General features: G+C 41.2%; 1 protein-coding gene and 1 pseudogene across 4 annotated transcripts; one reads left to right on the top strand and one right to left on the bottom strand.

Moving 5' to 3' along the window:
- Positions 1 to 1,497: 1,497 nt before the first annotated feature.
- ZNF485 (zinc finger protein 485) lies at positions 1,498 to 13,219 on the bottom strand. 4 transcript variants are annotated; one of them, XM_003930010.3, is made up of 5 exons: positions 13,111 to 13,219; positions 12,594 to 12,671; positions 10,943 to 11,069; positions 10,342 to 10,437; positions 1,498 to 3,111 (listed from the first exon to the last, which is right to left on the bottom strand). In XM_003930010.3, exons 2-5 carry the CDS (start codon positions 12,615 to 12,617, stop codon positions 2,033 to 2,035), a joined length of 1,326 nt encoding a protein of 441 aa, XP_003930059.2. In that variant the 5' UTR covers positions 12,618 to 12,671; positions 13,111 to 13,219; the 3' UTR covers positions 1,498 to 2,032. The 4 variants fall into 4 exon arrangements, with proteins under 4 accessions (XP_003930059.2, XP_074238196.1, XP_074238197.1 ...); XM_074382095.1 differs by having other exon boundaries at positions 13,107 to 13,216; XM_074382096.1 differs by lacking the exon at positions 13,111 to 13,219 and adding an exon at positions 12,859 to 12,988.
- Positions 13,220 to 13,319: 100 nt separating this feature from the next.
- On the top strand, positions 13,320 to 14,958 carry LOC101033392 (adenylyl cyclase-associated protein 1-like; annotated as a pseudogene).
- The last annotated feature ends 2,633 nt before the right edge of the window (positions 14,959 to 17,591 follow it).

Genomic DNA, 17,591 nt, shown 5'->3' with positions numbered 1-17,591 from the left:
TTTACATTTTGAACTATATCCATGATATATTTTTATCACAAAACATTCAGGTAATGAATTGACTATATAAAAGAAGTACTATACCATTATTCTTTACTTTGGATCTTTTTCTTTTTCTTTTTTTTTTTTTTTTTTTTGAGATGGAGTTTTGCTCTTGTTGCCCAGGCTGGAGTGCAATGGCGCGATCTCAGCTCACTGCAACCTCCGCCTCCTGGGTTCAGGCAATTCTCCTGCCTCAGCCTCTCGAGTAGCTGGGACTACAGGCGTGTGCCACCATGCCCAGCTAGTTTTTGTATTTTTAGTAGAGATGGGGTTTCACCATGCTGACCAGGATGGTCTCGATCTCTTGACCTCACGATCCACCCGCCTCAGCCTCCCAAAGTGCTGGGATTATAGGCGTGAGCCACCGTGCCCAGCCTTACTTTGGATCTTTTCCAACTTGATGTCATAAACAGCTTTCCCTGTCAGCTCATAAAAGTCTAACTCACCAAATATTAATTAATTAAAGGACTGCCTTTTAATAAAATGTTGAGTGACTGCATGGTAGTCCAAAGATGCATGTATCTTAATTTACACATTGCCCTTATGATTGACATTGCAATGATCACCTCTTCATTACTACAATTCTGTAAAGACCACCTTTACTTTTTAATTAGATTTTAAGTAGAAATGTTAGATCAAAGGGTTGAAGTTGGTAGGCATAAATAATCATTTATATTTCGTTTTCTGACAACCGTACATTCATATCCCAGACCATTTCTCCACTGGAATTTTTATATTTATGTATTTTCAAGGACTCTCTAGATATTCTAAGTGTTATCTGCTAAATATGATGATGGTAATATTTTGTCCAGCTCTAGCCCTTTGTATTTTAATACTGTGAAGCCTCTAGTTGTAGAAACTGAAAGCTTTTAGTTTCTACGTGGCATCTGTCTTATTTTTATGACTTCTGAGTAGGAAGATAACTATACTGAGTTATGGAAGATACATGAATGATGCTTGATTAAATATTGCATTTCAAAGAACACAACCAAAGTCAAAATTTCACTTCATCATACCAATAAAGATTGAGTATTCCTCGTCTGAGATGCATGGGACCAGAAGTATTTAGGATTTCAGACTTTTTTGGACTTTGCAGTATTTGTACACACATAATAAGGAATCATGGGAATGCATTTTAACTGCAATCCATCACATAAGGTCTGGTGTGGAATTCTGCCCCTGTTGGTGCTTAGGACAGTTTTGGATTTTGGAGCACTTCAGATTTCAGACTTTCTGATTATGGATGCTCAACCTATACCACATCCTCCTCAAAGATAACTGCTGTTAGCTCAATATGGTGGCACATGCCTATAGCCCCAGCTAGTCCAGAGACTGGAGTGGGAGAGTTGTTCAAGGCTACAGTGAGCAACGATCATATGGCACTCCAGCCTCGTGACAGAGTGAGAGCTAGTCTCTTAAAAAAAAAAAAAAAAAAAAAAAAAAAAAAAAGATACTTGCTGTTAAGTTTGGTCTTTATTTTTCCAGGTCTTTTTTATTGTATATAATATAGATTTCCTGCAACTTGCTTCTTTAATTTAACAAGGTATCATGGGGATATTTCTACTGTTGGATTTTTTTACTTATTTTTAGAGATGGAGTCTTGCTGTGTTGCCCAGGTTGGAGTGCAGTGGCTATTCACAGGCACAATCATGGTGCATTACAGACTCAAACACCTGGGCTCAAGCAGTCCTCCTGCCTCAGCCTCCCAAGTATCTGGGACTACAAGCATGTGCCACCATGCCTGGCTTTGTATAGTATTTACAACTCCACCTCATTCTTTTCAGTCACCACACAGTATGCTATAACTATTTCCATACTGACATACATTTAGGTTCTTCAAATTTCACTGGTATGAACCTCACAATGAATATCCTCACAAGTGAGATGTTCTCTCAGAAGTACACAGAATATTTCTGTTAAACACATAATTTATTTAATATCTCCTCCATGATGGTCAGAAGGAATAAACTACTCTGGACAATTTACCACACTAACTACATTCAATGGCTCTTTCTTGGTTATGAATTTTCTTATGCTGTTTAAGGGCTGAACTTTGGGGAAAAGCTTTCCCACATTCATTACATTTATAAGGTTTTTCCCCAGTATGGAGTCTCTGATGTTCAACAAGGCCTGAGCTATGCCGAAAGGCTTTCCCACATTTCTTACAGTGATAGGGTTTTTCTCCAGTATGAATTCTCTGATGTCCAGTAAGGGTTGAGCTCTTTGTAAACGCCTTCCCACAGTCATGACACTGATAGGGTTTATTTCCGCTATGAGTTTTCTGATGACCAGCAAAGGATGAGCTGTATCTGAAAGATTTTCCACATTTACTGCAGTGATAGGGTTTCTCTCCAGTATGCATTCTTTGGTGACTGATAAGAGTTGAGCTCTTCCTAAAGGCTTTCCCACATTCATTACACTGATATGGCTTCTCACCAGTATGGATTTTCTGATGTTCCAACACAGTTGAGTTATCCCTGAAAGCTCTCCCACATTCATTACATTTAAAAGGCTTCTCTCCACTATGTATTCTTTCGTGACGAGTAAGGGCTGCATTCTGAGCAAAGGCTTTCCCACAGTCATTACATTTGTAGGGTTTCTGGCCAGTGTGAATTCTCTGATGACTTAAAAGGATTGAGTTCTTTCTGAAAGCTTTTCCACATTCTATGCACTTGTGGGGTTTCTCCCTAGAATGAATCCTCTGATGGTGGATAAAGGTTGAGTGCTTCTTCAGGAACTTCCCACATTCAACACATCTATAAGGCTGCTTGCCTGCATGAACCTTACTGTGATTTAAAAGGGATGAACTGTTCATAAAGGCGATCCCACATTCTTTACACTTATGTGGTTTCTCGCTGGTGTGATTTCTCTGGTGGCTAATGAAGGATGAGTTGTATTTAAAGACTTTCCCACATTCCTCACATTTATAGTTCTTCTCTGTGGAGCTTCTGCCCTCCCAGTCCAGGCCTTTTTCCCTCATGACACTTTTCATTCGCTCTCCCAGAACAGATCCTTCAGAAGTGCTTTGCTTTAGGGCTGACATCTTTGTTTCAAACCAGTAATCCGGGACTGAAAGAAAATTTTAAAAGTTCAAATGTTCTTTATGTTGAAATGCTGAAAGTAAGAGTTGTGCAAGGACTTGAATAATGTCCTATTCTACATAACTAAAGGTTATTAATGTGTACCACTGGTGATTCTTGGCTAACTGTGAAAAGATGGCCAGACTAAGGGCAGGATAAGTAAATATGATTTTAAAGAAAATAATCTATACTATAAACACTGCATTTAAAGAATGCAGTGAGCACCTAAGAAGTTCCCAAGTTAGGAAGACAACACAGAAAACAGCCAAAAAAGAAAAAAGACAAAGTGAGAATAAACACAAAACTGAGGAGAAAGACCAGAGTCACAAAGCAATCTATAATTACTACTAGGGTAGATTTCTGCAGGTGGTATATTTGAGAATATTATGATGTCCCCAAGAACTTGAGAAAAACATTTCTCTGTGACGATTTAACAATGAACCAAAATTTAATTGCTCAGAGGAAAAAAAATTGAAAAAATATTCAAGGAACCAAAATAGTCTCAGTCCAAAAAGATTTTACTATAACCTACACTTTCAACATATCTATAAAACAACATACCTAGGCCAGGCATGGTGGCTCACGCCTGTAATCCCAGCACTTTGGGAGGCCAAGGCAGGTGGATCACTTGAGGTCAGGAGTTCAAGACCAGCCTGGCCAACATGGTGAAACCCCGTCTCTACTATTAATTCAAAAATTAGCCGGGCGTGGTGGCATGTGCCTGTAATCCCAGCTATTTGGGAGGCTGAGGCAGAAGAATCTCTTGAACCCAGGAGGCAGAAGTTGCAGTGAGCCAAGATTGTGCCACTGCACTCTAGCCTGGGCAACGGAGTAAGACTCCATCTCAAAAAAAAAAAAAAAAAAAAAAAAAAAAGAAGAAGAAGAACATATCAATCAATGGGTTAACTATGTGAATCTTCTCTGGCCTTTTACAAAAGTACAGACACCAGACCCAAGAGAGACAAAACAAAATGATTCAGACAAAAACATTCTAAAAACGAATACAGCCAAACTTGTAGTAAAATTAACAATCACCAACCAATTCGTTTATCTAAATGCACTTTTCTGTTAAACATAAGTTGTATTTATCTATACCTAAAGACATATACACATACATATGTATTTATACTTAGTAGTCTGGGGAGAAATTCCACACCACAAATATTAGAAATAAGACTTATTTTTTTTTTCAAGGAAATGCAAGTTGTTGTTGTTGTTTTCTGAGATGGAGTTTCACTCTTGTTGCCCAGGCTGGAGTGCAATGGTGCGATCTCAGCTCACCACAACCTCTGCCTCTGGGGTTCAAGTGATTCTCCTGCCTCAGCCTCCTGAGTAGCTGGGATTACAGGCATGTGCTACTATGCCCAGCTAATTTTACATTTTTAGTAGAGACGGGGTTTCTCCACGTTGGTCAGGCTGGTCTCGAATTTTTAACCTCAGGTGATTCACCCACCTCAGCCTCCCAAGTGCTGGGATTACAAGTGTGAGCCACCATGTCTGGCCAGGAAATGCAAGTTGAAGGGGAACACAGTCAGAAACAGCCGGATTATTCCAATGGCCTTTGATGGGATATGTGTTTAATGTATAATGATCAACTAGAGAAAATTTCAAGGTACTGATTGTAAAGCTGGAAACGTGAAGACACATATGGACACCTGTTCTATGACGAGGGTGGCCTTGCGAAGCAGTGAGGAAGGGGAGGCTCTGCATTAGCATATTTTAGGAGGAAAAAATAAATATAAACCCTACCTCATACAATGCACAAAAATCCATTCTAAGAGGATGGTAAATATAAACATAAACAAAAAATAATAAAGCTTCTAGAATTTAACACGGAAGAATATCTTCATGATCTTGGGAAAAGAAAAAATATTAGGATCACAAAAATAATAAATGTTAATAAATAATTGTTAATAATATATAATTTAAAATAAACATTTTTAATAAAGCAGGACACAAAAAGCACTGGCAATAAAGATATTGATCAATTGGAAGAACTGGGCTGGGCATGGTGGCTCACACCTGTAATCCCAGCACTTTGGGAGGCTGAGGCAGGAGGATGGCTCAAGGCCACGAGCTCCAGACCAGCCTGGGCAACATAGCAAGTCTCCATCTCTATAGAAAAAAAATTTTTTTAATTAGCTGAGCATGGTAGCATGTATCCATAGTCTCAGCTACTCAGGAAGCTGAGACAGGATTGTTTGAGCCCATAAAAAGGAAGAACAGCTATTCATCAGGACATTAACAGTCAGTGACAACACAAACCATAAAGAGAGGGATGGTATAATACATGTAATCAGTAACAGGCTCTTCAAATAGTTGCCCAATCAGAGATGCTCTAAAGGACCAATAAACATTCTGAAAGGTCTTTTTTTTGTATTTTTTTTTTTAAATGGAGTCTCACTCTGTCACCCAGGCTGGAGTGCAGTGGTGCGATCTCGGCTCACTGCAACCTTTGCCTCCCAGGTTCAAGCGATTCTCCTGCCTCAGCCCCACAAGTAGCTGGGATTACAGGCACACATCACCACACCCAGCTAATTTTTTGTATTTTTAGTAGAGACAAAGTTTCACCACGTTGGTCAGGCTGGTCTCGAACACCTGATCTCAGGTGATCTGCCCGCCTCAGCCTCCCAAAGTGCTGGGATTACAGGCTCATGTGTTCAGCCCTAAAATGTCTTTAACCTCATTAGATATCAGGGACATGGATATGAAAACCACAATGAGACACACTGCACATCCAACAGAATAACCAACTTCACAAGACTGACCACAGGAAGTGCTAGCCAGGAACACTCCATGGAACAAGGAGTGTTCTCACATACTGATGACAAAACTATAACTGAGTACAAAACTCTGGAAGATTATTTGGCATTATATACTAAAGCTGAATACATGCCCAGCAGAAATGTAGCCACATACGAACCAAAAAATAATGTATAAGAATGTTCACAGCACTTGTAATAGCCAAAAGCTGGAAAATGCCATATAAGCATCTGAATGTAAGAGAGAAACTGCCGTAGAATCACACAATGAAATACTCTAGAGCAGTGATTTTCCAAGCATGAGCTCCAGCCCCCAGCACCAGCATCAGCATGTCTGAGAACCTGCTGAATAAAGAACTCTGCAGGGGGCCTCGCAACTGTACTGCAGCATGCATTCTGAAGCATGCTAGAGTTTTCAGAAGCATTGATCCACAGCAAAGAAATAAATAAAAAAGAATGATTTTGAGAAAATGTTATGCATATGCCAGACAAAAAAAATTATATGCACTATATGATTCTATTCATATTAAGTTAAAAACAGGAAAAAATAAACTACAGTGTTAGTTCAAGGGGAGAAGAATGGGTAATAGTTGGGAGGAATCACGGTGTGATTTACTCAGGAATTGTCAAAGTTCTATTTCTTAACCTAACTTTTGTTTACATGGGCATTAACTTTATTAAAAATACTAATTTAGGCTGTATGCATATTTTATCAGCTTTTCTACATATGCATTAAATTTTTTAAAGGCTTTAAGAAAGAAAAGGGAAATCTAGCTTATAAATCTCTCACTACTTCAATCAGAGAAATCAAAATACAAATTGCAAAATATCCAAAAAAATGATAATGAAAACTCTACATATTATAACGTACTGAATACAACTAATACACTACACAAAGTTTAAGGCTTTAAATATTTATATTACATAAGTAAGAAAGAAGAGACATCAGTGAATGAATAACTAAAATGTTTAGGCAAAAGTAAATAAACCCAAGGAAAGCAAAGGAGAAAAGGAACTTAAGATTCAAAAGACAGAAAACAATAGCACTAATAAGCATATCCAAATGCTCTTCTTCAAAAAAATAAAACAGAGCTAATAAAGGGGAAATATGAAAATACAGGAAATAGGAAAAAGACAAAGTAAGAAACCAGGAAAAGTAATGAAAGATGTGGAGGATATTATAAAAAGAATCATAAAAAGCTACTTTGCTCAACACAAATAACTTGTAACCTTAAATTACTAGATACTTTTAGGAAATTGTAAATTACTAAAACTGTTTCATAGAGAGAGAAAATCTACCTGGACAAGTCACTACTGGCAACACTGTCAGAAAAGTACCCCAATTCCTCCCCTGTGTTCTCCATCACAATAAATAGGTAAACAAAGGGCAAAGGACGCAAACCTTTAGGGAACAGCTATCGTGTGAGTTCAACTAGACGAAAGGATAAAAATACGAAAGGCCAAAAGTGTTTTATGAAAGTATTACAGAATTAAATCAAAGTCCAATGAAAATGGCAGATGAAAAAGAAAATGTAAATACAGTTAAGCGTCAGTGCAAAAATTTAAATAAAAGATTAGCAAACAGAATCATCCTCTGTCATATTCAGAGAATGATGTAATGTGTCATGGCCAAGATAATTGTGAATAAAATCTACCATAGAAACAGATCAAAATGGAAAAGACAAATATCTCCATATATCTTGAAAAGGCAATTAATAAAATTCAGCAACCATGCTTGATTTAAAAACTAAAATTTCTTAACAAAAGATGTGAATGAAATACTTCCTTTACATAACAAGGTATGTGTATTCCACCTGGACAGCCAGCTCAACTGAGAAGCCCGACACAATGCAAAGATGCAAAGACAAACATGTCCATTATTAGCTTTGTTAATAAGAAGTTGATATAAAACAAACTTTTTAAAAAAATCTGTGATATGACATACAACTAATTTCTTGAATGTATAAAGAACGCTTCACATTGACAATAAAAAGATCAACAATCTAATAGTAAAATGGGCAAAGGACAGGAACAGGCAGTTCTCAGAAAAAGAAATACAAGGGTTGCTGAAAATGGTGAAACATGCTAAATTACACTCCTGATAAGAGAAAGCCAAATTAAAATTACAGTAAAATACTTTCACCTCTCAGATTGGCAAGGATCAAAACATAATCTGTTAACTAGCTACGATAAGAGTGGCACTCATACATTGTCATTAGCTGTGTAAACATGTATTATCTCTATGAATAGTGGAAATATCCACCAAATTTGAAAATATACTTAACCTTTAACAATTCTTATAGGAATTTATTCTATAGATTTACTTGTACACTAGAGAATTGATGTGTATTAAGATAATCACTGCAACACTGTTCAGAGTTATTATGTCCACTAAAGACAACTGATTACATAAACTATAGAACACCCATAAAGTGGAACACTATGCAGGCATTAAAAAGAAAGACAGGTTGGTGTGGTGGCTCACGCCTGTAATCCCAGTACTTTGGAAAGCTGAGGCAGGAGGATCACTTGAGGCCACACGTTTCAGACCAGCCTGGGCAAAATAGCGAGATCTCATCTCTACAAAAAAAAATTTTAAGAATAAACAAAATTAAAAATTAAAAAAATTGGCCTGGTTTGGTGGCATGTTCTCTGGTCCCAGCTACTCAGGAGGCTGAGGCAGGAGGATCACATGAGTCCAGGAGGTCAAGGCTGTAGTGAGCCATGATCACACCACTGTGCTTCAGCCAAGAAAACAGAGTAAGATTCTGTCTCCAAAAGAAAGAAAGAGAGAAACTCTAAACAATATAGTCATGTGAAATAATTTCTAAGATATAAATACCAAAGTAAGAGGCAAAAGAGTATGCTACGCTACCACGTGCTTAAAGAACGCATGGATACTCTCACAAAACATATATCACATCTGCAAATCTCCACAAGAAACTGACACAGGGATGCCTCCAGGGAGGAAAACTGAGTGATGAGAAAGGTATGTGAAGGAGACTGCATACCATTTGAACCATTGGAATATGGTACCATAAGCATGTCTAACAACTAACAGAAAGGGAAATACATACACAGACAAAAAGAAAACAAAAAACATAAAATACTGAATGGCTGTAAAGTCTTTGTAGAAAGATTTACTAGTCCTCTAAGTAGATGAAAGAAATACTAGGGGAAACATTGCTTGTTTTCATTACATCTAAGTTTTAAACATTCTATTTCAAGTCACAACCAAAATTAAAACAGAACAAAGAATAGAAGACTGAGTGATTTTTGTTACTATATAAAGAATCTACACAAGAATTTAGGGGGAAAATGTTAAACATAGTAAGAATAAGAGGAATTACTTCAAAAGCATCCTACCCACAACTGGCAAAAACCTAGGTTAATCAAGACTATGTATTACTGGCATTTTACATGAAATACAATTATAAACATTCTCCTGAAGATGAGAGGCAAATTGACAATTAGAGTTTTAGAAGAACAAATACTGGCAGGATAAATATTTCAGGTGAGAGAAACATTCAGGCTTAGAAATAAACTATGGCACAGAGAAAGTGACATACAGAAACATATACAAGGTATACACAGAAAAAAAATGACAGCCAAGAGCAAAGGATAGTAGAAAAGAGAAATAAAAGAAGATCCATAAGAAAAGGGAAGAAAATGCTTCCCCATCAATGTGTTTGCCAAAAATAATTACCTGAGAGCTAGAAAACCATGCTGATGTTTGGAATCTGCCACTGCCACTAGGAAGTGGTATACAGTCAGTTAGCTACCTTACATGAGAGAGTGGGTAAGAAATGGAAAATGAACAGGGGCCAGGCATGATGGCTCACATCTGTAATCCCAGCACTTTGAGAGGCCAAGGTGGAAGGATCGCTTAAGGCCAAGAGTTCAAGACGAGCCATGACTAATATAGCAAGCTCCATCTCTACAAAAAAATTCAAAAATTAGCCAAGCATGGTGGTGCCTGCCTGTAGTCCAGCTACTCCTACTCAAGAGCCTGAAGTGGGAGGATGGCTTGAGTCCAGAGTTTGAGGTTGCAATTAGATATGACTGCACTCCAGCCTCAGTGACAAGGCAAGACTTTGTCTCAAAAAATATAAAAGAAAGAAAATGGACCAGAAGTAGAAAGAAACAAAAGACAGCCTGAACAATGCAGGGAAAGACAGAGAGAAAAATCACATAAAGAGCCTGAGGATTTCTGGGGTCTGGGATATGGCATGGAAGGGCCTGATGCCCTCAGGAAGGGAGCAGTGCTCCCAAATGCGGAAAGACTGAGGAGAAAAGTGGCCAGCCACTTGACAGGAGAATGACCTCAAAAGAGAAAACAGGGTCAGGGCCCCAGCTCTTCTGCACCAACAGGACTCTCAAAGATGGGCATTCTAAGCAGGAGCCCCTGCACTGCTCCATTTGCTCAGCTGTTGCTGGGATGGTTCCCACCCACTCACCTGCACGCGTGCCTGATGGAGTCTCTCGCGCCTCCATCCACGGCTCTGCCCCTTGCTCCAACTGGGCGATTAGTTTTGGTTTGGAAGAGAGAAGCCCTGTTTATAAAGAAAAGGGATCTTAGAGGAAGAAAAAAAATAATGAAAAGGAATGTGACGGTGGTTACAAGCACAAGCAGTCACCCCAGACCTCAGTGTCAATGAGCATCTGCAAGAAGCATGGACAGGTCAGGGAGGCCTAGAGGGTGGCACCCAGGATGCCCAACTCATGGGGTAAAGCAAACAGAGGGGGCAAAGTCAATTAGAAAACCAAGTCCTCCTGGAGGACAAGAAACTCCTATTTTAGGAGGCAGATGAATCATGACACAGAAGCATTCCAGAACTGTGCTAGCTGGCATGGCAGAGCTGCCCGTCTTAACTCTGTATGGCTCTGATCTTTCTTGAGGGGTGGAAGGAGCAGAAACTCCAGCCTCTAAGCCCACTCTTAAGAAAAACAAAACAAACACCGGATTTAAGACTTTTCAATACCCCAAACCATTTACCCTGTGAAAACACAAAGATGCCCAGCAGGTCAATCCTGAGTCAAGGAGAAAGCCATCCTCACCCACAGACACCAGATTCCCATAGTTCTCCAGCATCACATCCCTGTACAGGGCCCGCTGAGCAGCATCCAGGTGTCTCCACTCAATTCGGGTAAAGGCCACGGCCACATCCCCAAATGTCAGCAGTCTCTGCAAAACCAAACCCAATTCTGCTCATCCAGGAACCCTTGAGGAAGGCATGCCAGGAAAAGGAAGCAAGGTGGTCAAGGCCAGCTTCTGACAGTTCTAACTGTCCTCATGGGAACCAACAAGTAAAAGCTGAGCGCTAAGGGAAGGTGCGACCATGCCTGTCCTGCTCCTTCCTCAGGGCCTGGCCTCTGCTCACCCCACCCTTCATGTCACCTCATCAAAAAGGTCTTCTCTTTCTCCACCCCATCCTCTGCCACTGTCTCGAAACCCACTTCATTTTTCTTCACAGGATTTCTTACCACCTGACAGGAGAGGTTTGTACTGACTGTCAGCACCCTCTCTAATGTGAGCTCCAAGGGGGACAGTGTGGGTCACTGCTTCCTCCCAGTCAAAAACAGTGTCTGACATGCAAAAGTGTTCAGGTTTTGTTCAATCAACAAATAAATAGAAACTCTGAAAAGACATGGAAAGTGATCAGCTTTATCTGAGAATTTACAGGGAGTATGATCTGACTCTGGGGCAGAATCTTTTTTGAAAAGAAAAAAAATTGCTTTTCATAACAGTAACAACTTACTATGCATGAGGCACAGTGCTAAACCCTGAGATACATATCGTCTCTCTAAATTTCTGCCATAACTATATGAAGTAAAATCTATTTTGCAGCTAAAGACACAAAGGTTCAGAGAGTTGGAAGAATTTGCTCAAGCTCCCAGGGCTGGTTGAAGGTACAGTATAAAAGGAAGCTATAAAAAGTGGTAATGAAACTAGAACAAATTGGAATGGCCATGAAATATTAAAAGGAAAAAATGGGTAAGCCTTACAAAAAATGCAAAAGGTATTTCAAATGAAATTACTTGACTTGTTAGAGCAGTAGAAATGTGGGTGATCTTTAATTTTTAAAAGTTTCTTTACTTGTATAATATTCAAATGTTTATCACTTCCTTTCAAAACACCAGCTATTTAATCAGCTTCTTGAAATCTTTCAAAACCTTGTTTTCTCCAGGATAAAGGCAAACTCCAGTCTGGGATTCTAGACAATGAATGTTTCCAACATTCTCAGGCCAGTTTGTTCATGTTTCCGCCATAATGACCTCATTCAGGCAGCACTTTCCCCTAGTATCCTCAGCGATTATGCAAATCTCATTTATTCTTCAGGAAGAATGAAGGTACCCACTATTCCACTCCTCCCACCCCACCCCACACTAAACGTCAAGAGAGTGCTGCCATCACCCTTATCTTTATGCCCTATGTCTTTATACGCTAATGTGTATGTTTTTCATCGTCTGCCAGTTTGCAAAGTGCTATCCTGTTTCTAGCACTTTAAAAACATGGGCAGCAATAATCTTCTTGGTGAATGACTACGTAATGGGTAGAGAGGACAGAAATGAAGGATAGTGGGACCCATCCAGGATCACTTCGGATAGCTTGATCCACACACAGGGCAGGGCATCATCCGGAAAAGAGTCATAAACCCCACCTTGCTGAAACAGGTGGTTTCTCAAGAAATGGAAAAACCAAACTTGCCTGGATCTGGGCTCTTGGGGCCATCTGTCTCCTGAACTGTCCTCCCAGGCAAGGGAAGAGAATCCTGCGTAAGTCAATCTGGGAAAGAAGAGAGGAAATATAAGGAAGTCTCTCCGTGCCCTATCCTAGCTAGAACCTGCCCTCTGGACCAGGCCCCCACCTGCCCGCTCCCTCCACAGGTGGACAGACAGGTCCGGGTGGGTACGCTGGGAAAGAAAGGAAAGAGAACGGCTGCATGGACTGCAGCCAACTCCACGCCAAGCACCTTTGGCAGCACGCGGGGACGGCCTTGCCAGTGGCCCAATCTGTCGTCCCGGGCGCAAGCCTCGCGCGCTCTGTAATGCACCGGCTTCGGGCGGTCGCTCTACTTAGCGCAGCCACTGCAGGTGGGCCCTGCCCACCGCTGCCGTCCCCTCCCACCCCGGCTCGCCCCTCGACCCGCCCCCCGGAAAGGCGGGGAGCACCCGCCAGGGACCCGAGGCTTCAGAGACCCAGCTTGGGGTGGCCGCTCACAAACCAAGTCGAGCCGGCAAGGCTGCGGAGCTGCACGCCCAGAGAGACAGCGACCACGCCACGCGGTCCCAACGGTAGCAACCTGCCAGGGGCTGATGCAGCCCTCGCCCCACGCGGAGGCGGGCAGGACCGGAAGCGGAAGTGGTTGCGGCCGCGGAGGCCTCTGGGAAACGTAGTCTGGGCCGCTCAGGGGTCTTAGAGGCTCCATGCTCAGAGCAGGTTGGCATCACCTGCGAATCTTTCAAAAGTGAACGTGCGAGAAGTGGAGAGCGACTGATCGCAGTCCGGAGGTGGTGGCTGACATGCAAAATCTGGTAAAAAGATTGGAGAGGGCAGTGGGCCACCTGGAAGCAGTATCCCATACCTCTGATATGCACCGTGGGTATGGAGACAGTCCTTCAGAAGCAGGAGCAGCTCCATCTGTGCAGGCATTTGATTCGCTGCTTGCCAGTCCTATGGCAAGAGTACTTGAAGATCAGTAAGGAGATTGGGGGAGAAGTGCAGAAACATGCGGAGATGTTCCACAGGGGTTTGAAATTGGAGCGAGCTCTCTTGGCTACAGCTTCTCAGTGTCAACAGCTGGCAGGTAATAAGCTTTTCTATTTGTTGGTACCCATCTCAGAGCAGATCAAAGAAGTGATAACCTTTCAGGAGAAGAACTGAGGAGCAAGTTGTTAAATCACCTGTCAGCTATTAGCAAAAGTATCCAGGCCCTGGGCTGGGTGGCTATGGCTCCTAAGTCTGGTCTTTATGTGAGAGAAATGATGCTGCCGTGTTTTATACAAACCGAGTCATCAGAGTACAAAGATGTGGATAAGAATTACGTAGACTGGGTCAAAACTTATTTACGTATACAGGCTTACATTAAGGAGTTCCATGCCGCCAGACTGGCCTGAAGCAAAATGGAGCCTGTAGTAAAAGAACTGAGGGACTACCATCTGGACCCTCGGCTGGATCAGGCCCCCGGCCTCCCCCAGTCTCTACCAGGTCAGGCTCAGATGAGTCTGTTTCCCTCTCAGCACTGTTTGTGCAGATTAATTCGGGGGAGAGTATCACACGTGCCCTGAAACATGTATCTGATGACATGAAGACTCACAAGAACCCTGCTCTGAAGGCTTAGAGTGGTCCGGTACACAGTGGCCCCAAACCATTCTCTGTACCTAAACCCCAAATCAGCCATAAAGGAGCCAGCTGTACTTGAACTGGAGGGCAAGAAGTGGAGAGTGGAAAATCAGGAAAATGTTTCCAACCTGGCGATTGATGACACAGAGCTGAAGCAGATGGCTTACATACACAAGTGTGTCAGCACGACATTGCAAATCAAGGGCAAAATTAACTCCATTACAGAAGATAACTGTAAGAAATTGGGTCCGGTATTCAATGACATGGTGGGCATTGTGGAGATAATCAACAGTAGGGATGTCAAAGTTCAAGTAATGGGTAAAGTGCCAAACATTTCCATCAACAAAACAGATGGCTGCCATGCTTACCTGAGCAAGAATTCCCTGGATTGTGACATAGTCAGTGCCAAATCTTCTGAGAGGAACATTCTCATTCCTACAGAAGGTGGTGACTTTAATGAATTCCCAGTTCCTGAGCAGTTCAAGACTATGGAACAGGTAGAAGTTGGTCACCACAGTGACAGAGATTGCTGAATAAGTGAAGTGGGTTGTCTGCTCTCCCTTCACATCATGGGACAAATCTGTATCAAGATGGTTTTCTAGATTTCCTCTACATTTCTGCTCTTAAAACTGCTTCTTGGCCGGGCGCGGTGGCTCAAGCCTGTAATCCCAGCACTTTGGGAGGCCGAGGCGGGTGGATCACGAGGTCGAGAGATCGAGACCATCCTGGTCAACATGGTGAAACCCTGTCTCTACTAAAAATACAAAAAACTAGCTGGGCGTGGTGATGCGTGCCTGTAATCCCAGCTACTCAGGAGGCTGAGGCAGGAGAATTGCCTGAACCCAGGAGGCGGAGGTTGCGGTGAGCCAAGATGGCACCATTGCACTCCAGCCTGGGTAACAAGAGCGAAACTCCGTCTCAAAAAAAAAAAAAAAAAACTGCTTCTTTGCTCTGAGCAGCCAAATATACCTCAGGCTAAGATTTAGGGTGGGATAGCAGATCAGCTGATCTTCTGCAAGAAGGTGCAGCTTTTCCAGATCAGCTCAACCATGACCAGGACGGCCGACCAGGACTGATGATGCATTTCAGCTTTGAGCTGTGGGGGTTTAGTCTACCAACAAACAGTCCATTGGGAAGAAAACAGTCCCAGGAATTAACAGATGACAATGTTCACACTGGTTAATCTTTTTCTAACAATTAGCATGAAGGTAGCAGAAGCTGGTGTGTTTCCAGATGGTTCTTCTGACCAAACTAATTTTTCACTGTTGACAAATGAGGCAAGGGTTAAACGGAACCAAAGACTGAGGCTTGGCCATCTAGCATTCCACGCAAAATTGTTTTCTATAACCATTTTTTTAAATTCTCTATTCTATCCTGGGTCTGCCCCAACCATGAGATAGGGAATTCTCTGGTACTAGCTGCTGTGGCAGTGCCCTTCATCCAGAGCAGTTGAAGGAGTCTTGGACCCTTTCTTTCTCTGGGATCCCTGCCCAGTACCTTCCTACAGAGATGACTTTAAAAGAAAAAAAAAAGGAAAAACAACACGCCATTCCAAGGAGTCTAGCATTTCTGAATCCTCCTTCCCTGCTCGATGCCTGTCACCTTCTTCACTGCCTTCTTTACCCTGTCACACTCATCAGATATGGCTTCTGTCCAAGCACCTGAACAGGGGACTAAAACTTCCACTGCAGGCTGATTTTAGGTCTTGATTTATGTAATGCCTAAATCTTACATAAATTTGCACAGCACTGCTAATGTAAATTTCAGTTTTTTCCCTCTAGGACAAACACCAAAATATGAAACGTTTTGGAGAGAAGAGAGATTGTCCTGTGATTTCTACCCTTTCCCTAAGGTCTGTGGAAATAAACCTTTATATACTTAAAGTTATATAGAAAATAAATACCAAAAAGAAAAAAAAAAGTGAAGGTGCCAGGGTCCCAGCTTCAGAGATTCTGAATTAATTGCCCTGAGTCTGGTCCTGGCATCAGGATTTTTAAAAGCCCCCAAGTGATCTAATATGCTGCTTAGATTGACACCTGACACCAGAAAATGATAAGGAAAATATGAGAGACATACTTTGGATAGCTGTTGATTTCCAAATAATCCTGTTTTTATTTCATACAAACAAAAAGCATGTTAGAAAAGTATGTCACCTAGAACACTAAAAACATTTTTTCCTCACCATTTGCTGACATAGAAAATAAAAGTAGGTTGAATCTGTTTTAACAAATGTATTATTTTCTAGGAAAAATAAACATTTCTATTTATTAATTCTAGGAATTAGAAGACTAAGGGAAGAAAATGTATCTCTCTCATTCAGTTCTCAGGATGATGCATTCATTTACCAATTTACCAATGACTGACCAAAGCCCCACTGTGTGCCATTCACTTCTGGATGCTGAGGATAGAACAGCTGACAAGCATCCCTCCTAAAGTAGAGTCAGGCTCCTTCGCATTGTTCTTTCAACTCTGCCTGATGAGCTGAGTTTCAGCCAAGAATCCTACAAAGCCACTTTATCAAGAATTGCCCCACCTTTAATATCCAGTTAAGCTCCTCTTCCTCCATCCCAGATACCTAGCCAAGTGCTTCTTGGTAATTTTTCATCTACTCCCTCACCCTGTCTGTTGGTATAAATCCCCATTTGTCCCTGTTGTACTCAGAATACAGTTCAATCTCTTTCTCCTATGGCAGTAGCCTTGAATAAAGTCTTCCTTGCCATTTTCAACAAGTGTCGGATTAACTTTTCTTTAATACAATGAACAAAATAAATAATGTCCATCTCCTCAAAGACATTACATTCCAGTGGTGTACAGGAAGACAGAGATTAAACAAAAGCAAAAAGATAAAGAAGCGGGAGAAGATTGCTAATACACAGCTGTAAGGAATGGCCTCTTTGATAAGAAATTACCTGAGCAAAGAACTGAAGGAAGTGAGGCACAGGAGTATTTGTGGGAGAAGTCTGTTTTAGTCAGATAAAACAACAAATGCAAAGCTCCCACCTGGAATGCGTTTGGTTTATTTGAGAATCAGCAAAAAAGTCCATGTGTTAAGACCCTAATAACAGGAAAAGGCCAGATCATGTTGGTCCATTTAGTCCACTGAACGGATTGGTTCTTATTTTGAATTAGATGAGCGGCCTTCAGAATGTGGAGAAATTGGAACCCTTATTCATCGTTAGTGGGATAGCAAAATAGTGCAGCTACTTTGGAAAACCATTTGACAATTCTTCAAAATGTTAACCATAGAGTTACCATATCACACAGTGATTCCAGTCCTAGATATGTACCAAAGAGAAATGAAATATATGTCCACACAAAAACTTGTACATAAAAACTTGTTCATATCAGCATTATTCATAAAAG

This window comes from Saimiri boliviensis, chromosome 12, assembly GCF_048565385.1.
Source record: "Saimiri boliviensis isolate mSaiBol1 chromosome 12, mSaiBol1.pri, whole genome shotgun sequence".
Classification (NCBI taxonomy): Eukaryota; Metazoa; Chordata; class Mammalia; order Primates; family Cebidae; genus Saimiri; species Saimiri boliviensis.
Note: the sequence above shows the minus strand (reverse complement) of the source record. Positions and strands in the feature narration are given on the sequence as shown.

What these genes read in the sequence shown, in the direction of transcription:
- ZNF485 (XM_003930010.3), bottom strand. Translation starts at nt 12,617, where the DNA reads ATGGCCCCAAGAGCCCAGATCCAG. An exon ending in CCCCAAGAGCCCAGATCCAG is followed by an intron (nt 11,070 to 12,593) that starts GCAAGTTTGGTT and finishes TTGGTTTTGCAG; the next exon opens with AGACTGCTGACATTTGGGGA. An exon ending in TGGGAATCTGGTGTCTGTGG is followed by an intron (nt 10,438 to 10,942) that starts GTGAGGATGGCT and finishes CTTTATAAACAG; the next exon opens with GGCTTCTCTCTTCCAAACCA.